Source organism: Tursiops truncatus, chromosome 5 (assembly GCF_011762595.2).
Source record: "Tursiops truncatus isolate mTurTru1 chromosome 5, mTurTru1.mat.Y, whole genome shotgun sequence".
In the NCBI taxonomy this organism is placed as follows: Eukaryota; Metazoa; Chordata; class Mammalia; order Artiodactyla; family Delphinidae; genus Tursiops; species Tursiops truncatus.
In genome coordinates, this window is record NC_047038.1 from 99,087,805 (window position 1) to 99,092,674 (window position 4,870).

A 4,870-nucleotide genomic window follows, 5' to 3' on the forward strand; every position below is an offset into this window, starting at 1 on the left:
CAAAGCAGAATGAAGAAAAAAGAATGAAAAGAATTGAGGACAATCTGAGACACCTCTGGGACAACATTAAACACAACAACATTCGAATTATAGGGGTCCCAGAAGAAGAAGAGAAAAAGAAAGGGACTGAGAAAGTATTTGAAAAGATTATAATTGAAAACATTGCTAATATGGGAAAGGAAAAAGTTATTCAAGTCCAGGAAACTCAGAGAGTCCCATACAGGATAAATCCAAGGAGAAATATGCCAAGACACATATTAATCAAGCTATCAAAAATTAAATACAAAGAAAAATTATTAAAAGCAGCAAGGGAAAAACAACAAATAACATACAAGGGAATCCCCATAAGGCTAAGAGCTGATCTTACAACAGAAACTATGCAAGCCAGAAGGAACTGGCGGGACATATTTAAAGTGATGAAAGGGAAAAACCTACAACCAGGATTACTCTACCAAGCAAGGATCTCATTCAGATTTGACGGAGAAATTAAAAACTTTACAGACAAGCAAAAGCTAAGAGAATTCAGCACCAACAAACCAGTTATACAACAAATGCTAAAGGAACTTCTCTAGGCAGAAAACACAAGAGAAGGAAAATACCTACAATAACAAACCCAAAACAAGTAAGAAAATGATAATAGGAACATACATATTGATAATTACCTTAAATGTAAATGGATTAAATGCTCTTGACAAAAAGCTTTTGACAAAATTAAACACCCATTTATGATAAAAACCCTCCAGAAAGTAGGCATAGAGGGAACTTTCATCAAAACAATACAGGCCATATATGACCAACCCACAGCCAACATCGTTCTCAGTGCTGAAAACTTGAAACCATTTCCACCAAGATCAGGAACAAGACAAGGTTTCCCACTCTCACCACTAAAATTTAACACAGTTTTGGAAGTTTTAGCCACAAGAATCAGAGAAGAAAAAGGAATCCAAATCGGAAAAGAAGAAGTGAAGCTCTCACTGTTTGCAGATGACATGATACTATACATAGAGAATCCTAAAGAGGCTACCAGAAAACTACTAGAGCTAATCAATGAATTTGGTACAGGATACAACATTAATGCACAGATATCTCTTTCATTCCTATACACTAAAGAAGAAAAATTTGAAACAGAACTTATGGAAACACTCTCTTACCACTGCAACAAAAAAATAAAATACCTAGGAATAAGCCTACCTAGGGAGACAAAAGACCTGTACTCAGAAAAGTATAAGACACTGATGGAAGAAATCAAACATGACACAAAAAGCTGGAGAGATATACCATGTTATAGGATTGGAAGAATCAACATTGTGAAAATGACTATACTACCCAAAGCAATCTACAGATTCAATGCAATCCCTATCAAACAACCAATGGCATTTTTCAGAGAACTAGAACAAAAAAATTCACAATTTGTATGGAAACACAGAAGACCCCGAATAGACAAATCGATCTTGAGAAGAAAAACAGAGCTGGAGGAATCAGGCTCCCTGACTTCAGACTATACTACAAAGCTGCATTAATCAAGACAGTACGGTACTGGCACAAAAACAGAAATATAGATCAATGGAACAGGATAGAAAGCCCAGAGATAAACCCACGCACATATGGTCACCTCATTTTTGATAAAGGAGGCAAGAATATACAATGGAGAAAAGACAGCCTCTTCAATAAGTGGTGCTGGGAAAACTGGGCAGCTACAAAAAGAATGAAATTAGAAGATGCCCTAACACCATACACAAATATAAACTCAAAATGGACTAAAACCTAAATGTAAGGCCAGACACTATAAAAGTCTTAGAGGAAAACATAAGCAGAACACTCTATGACATCAATCATAGCAAGATCCTTTTTGACCCACCTCCTAGAGAAATGGAAATAAAAACAAAAATTTAAAAATGGGACTAATGAGTTCAGGCGCGTTCCGCGGGGCCGGCGGTTTGGGCGAGGTTGCTTGGGCCAGCGAGGGTGCGGGGCTCCGGAGCTCGGGGTTCGCCCCCGCCACTCCGGGTAGGCACGCCGATGGTGTTTCTAGGGTGACGCTGCGCACACCGACTCTCTCCGGGGGCAGAGGAAACACCTATGAACCCTTCGGCCTCCTTCCTGGCCGGGCGCCAGAACATTGGGTCAGAAGTTGAGATTTCCACTATCGAGAAGCAACGGAGAGAGCTACAGCTGCTCATTGGAGAATTAAAAGATCGAGATAGAGAGCTCAATGATATGGTTGCAGTACATCAAAGACAACTTCTTTCATGGGAAGAGGATCGGCAGAAAGTGTTGACTTTGGAAGAACGTTGCAGCAAATTAGAAGGTGAACTACATAAAAGAACTGAAATAATCAGGTCACTCACAAAGAAAGTAAAAACCCTTGAATCGAATCAAATTGAATGCCAGAGTACTCTTCAAAAGACTCAACTACAGCTTCAAGAAATGGCCCAAAAGGCAACCCATTCCACTCTCCTCTCTGAAAACCTTGAGGCTAGAAACGAAAATCTCAGCAACACATTAGTGGAACTTTCTGCTCAAGTGGGACAATTGCAAGCTCGAGAACAGGCTCTCACCACCATGATAAAGCTGAAGGACAAAGATATTATCGAGGCAGTCAATCACATTGCTGACTGTTCGGGTAAATTTAAATTGTTAGAGCATGCCTTACGCGATGCTAAGATGGTGGAGACCTGTGTTGTGAAAGAAAAGCAAGATTATAAGCAGAAATTGAAGGCACTTAAGCTTGAAGTCAATAAGCTAAAAGAGGATCTAAATGAAAAGACAACAGAAAATAATGGACAACGAGAAGAGATCATTCGCCTCAAGCAAGAGAAAAGTTGCCTGCATGATGAATTGGTTTTTGCTGGTAAAAATAGATGATTAGTTTAAGTAACCTGAACGTTCTACGATACTACCATGATGGGCTAAATGAATTGTACCTCTCTCAAAATACTTTATGTATTTAATTAATTTATTTTAACACCCTTTGAGAAATGAGGAGGGACCAGGCAGGGAATTTTAAAGCTGTTATCGTGCCTCCCAGTTCACTCTGTTTCCTCTTCTGTAAAATGAGGAGCTGCTCTCCCTTCTAGCTTGAGTGCATGGCTATACTAGCTCACTAAAAACATAGTACTTGTGCTTAAAAATTCAATAAGAAAGAATCTTTTGAGCCAAGTATTTGCAAATACTAGATAAAAATTAGGAGTTCAACAGTTTTTCAATTTTGCAAATAGATCACCTGTAGTTATTACAGTTGGAAAATACTCATGTGTTTTGTTACATCAGTACGACCGCAAAATAATAATGTTGGGGATGAATTTTTCATGACTTAAAAGCAAGTTTGTCAATAAAGTGTAACTTAGGCCCCCTTCTGATAAACATAAAAGTGGCACTCCCCACTCTCCCTCACCGCCATGTTCTCCTACACTCTAACCCCAACCCACCCCAGTGTGTCAGAGTTTCTAGCCTCTCCTTTCTCTGCTCCCAACTGAGAATCACTGATATTTAGAGCTTATCTATATATGGCCCTGACAGCCAAGAAGGTTTTGTTAGACTTTAATTTTGGTGGTTTGTATGAAGAAAATCATAGGTTTGGAGGTAAAGTTCCAAATAGAAATTAAATGAACTGGGACTTCCCTGGAGATCCAGTGGTTAGGACTCCGCGCTTCCACTGCAGGGGGCGCAGGTTCGATCCCTGGTCAGGGAACTAAGATCCCGCATGCCATGTGGTATGGTCAAAAGAAAAAAGAATTTAATTAACTAAGTGAACATGTTTGGGTCTACTCATACCTACTCTCAATGTCCTTCCTGCTAGGAAGAGACTACATTTCTATAAGTTAAAGGGCAGAATACAGTATTATATTACATTTTTTTCAAATAAAATGAAATTTTTAATTTTAATCTCATGTGATTAAAGATTGGGGAAATGCAGTTTCCTACCACTAGAGGTCACTATTTCCATTATTTCTAGGATTCCTGTGTCTCAAAGTAATTATGTCTTACATTGTTACAGATACTTACATAAAGATATACATATATTTGTACATCTACACAAAGATATACATATGTTTGTAGCCTTATAGTGGAATTCCCGCAATCTTTGGATCAGCATCTGTGTGCCAGGCACTCTGCTAGTGACTAAGAAGCTCATAGGCCCAAAGAGAGTTTAGTGCTCTACAGATGCTGTGAATAAAATGTGCGAGGTCAGAGGAAGGAAAAACATTTACAGAACATTTTAATAATCTCCTTTTTTTTTGGTTCATCTGTTTTTACTCATATGTTCTATTATGTATTACTAGGTAAAGTATATGTAATTTGTTAGATAATACTCTAATAAATCCATTTTATGAAAATAAATAAATAAATAAAAATGGGACTAATGAAACTTAAAAGCTTTTGCACAGCAAAAGGAAAACAAAAACAAGACAAAAAGACAACACTCAGAATAGGAGAAAGTATTTGCCAATGAAGCAACTGACAAAGGATTAATCTCCAAACTTTACAAGCAGCTTATGCAGCTCAATATCAAAGAAACAAACAACTCAATCCATAAATGGGCAGAAGAACTAAATAGAGGTGTCTCCAAAGAAGATATACAGATTGCCAACAAACGCATGAAAGAATGCTCATCACTAATCATTAGATCAATGCAAATCAAAACTACAATGAGGTATCACATTACACAGATAAGAATGGGCATCATCAAAACAAATCTACAAACTATAAATGCTGCAGAGGTGTGGAGAAAAGGCAACACTCTTGCACTGTTGGTGGGAATGTAAATTGATACAGCCACTATGCAGAACAGTATGGAGGTTCCCTAAAATCTAAAAATCCTGCTACTGGGCATATACGTTGAGAAACCATAATTCAAAAACAGTCATGT

The 4,870-nt window shown here is 37.9% G+C and overlaps 1 protein-coding gene across 1 annotated transcript; it reads left to right on the forward strand.

The window, feature by feature from the left end:
- Window positions 1-2,007: 2,007 nt before the first annotated feature.
- Window positions 2,008-2,865, forward strand: LOC109549563 (coiled-coil domain-containing protein 62). Its single transcript, XM_019932651.3, has one exon. It carries the CDS (start codon window positions 2,080-2,082, stop codon window positions 2,863-2,865), a length of 786 nt encoding a protein of 261 aa, XP_019788210.2. The 5' UTR covers window positions 2,008-2,079.
- Window positions 2,866-4,870: the final 2,005 nt, after the last annotated feature.

Excerpts from the sequence above, each read along its gene's own strand:
- LOC109549563 (XM_019932651.3), top strand. The coding sequence starts at position 2,080 with ATGAACCCTTCGGCCTCCTTCCTGGCCGGGCGCCAGAACATTGGGTCA.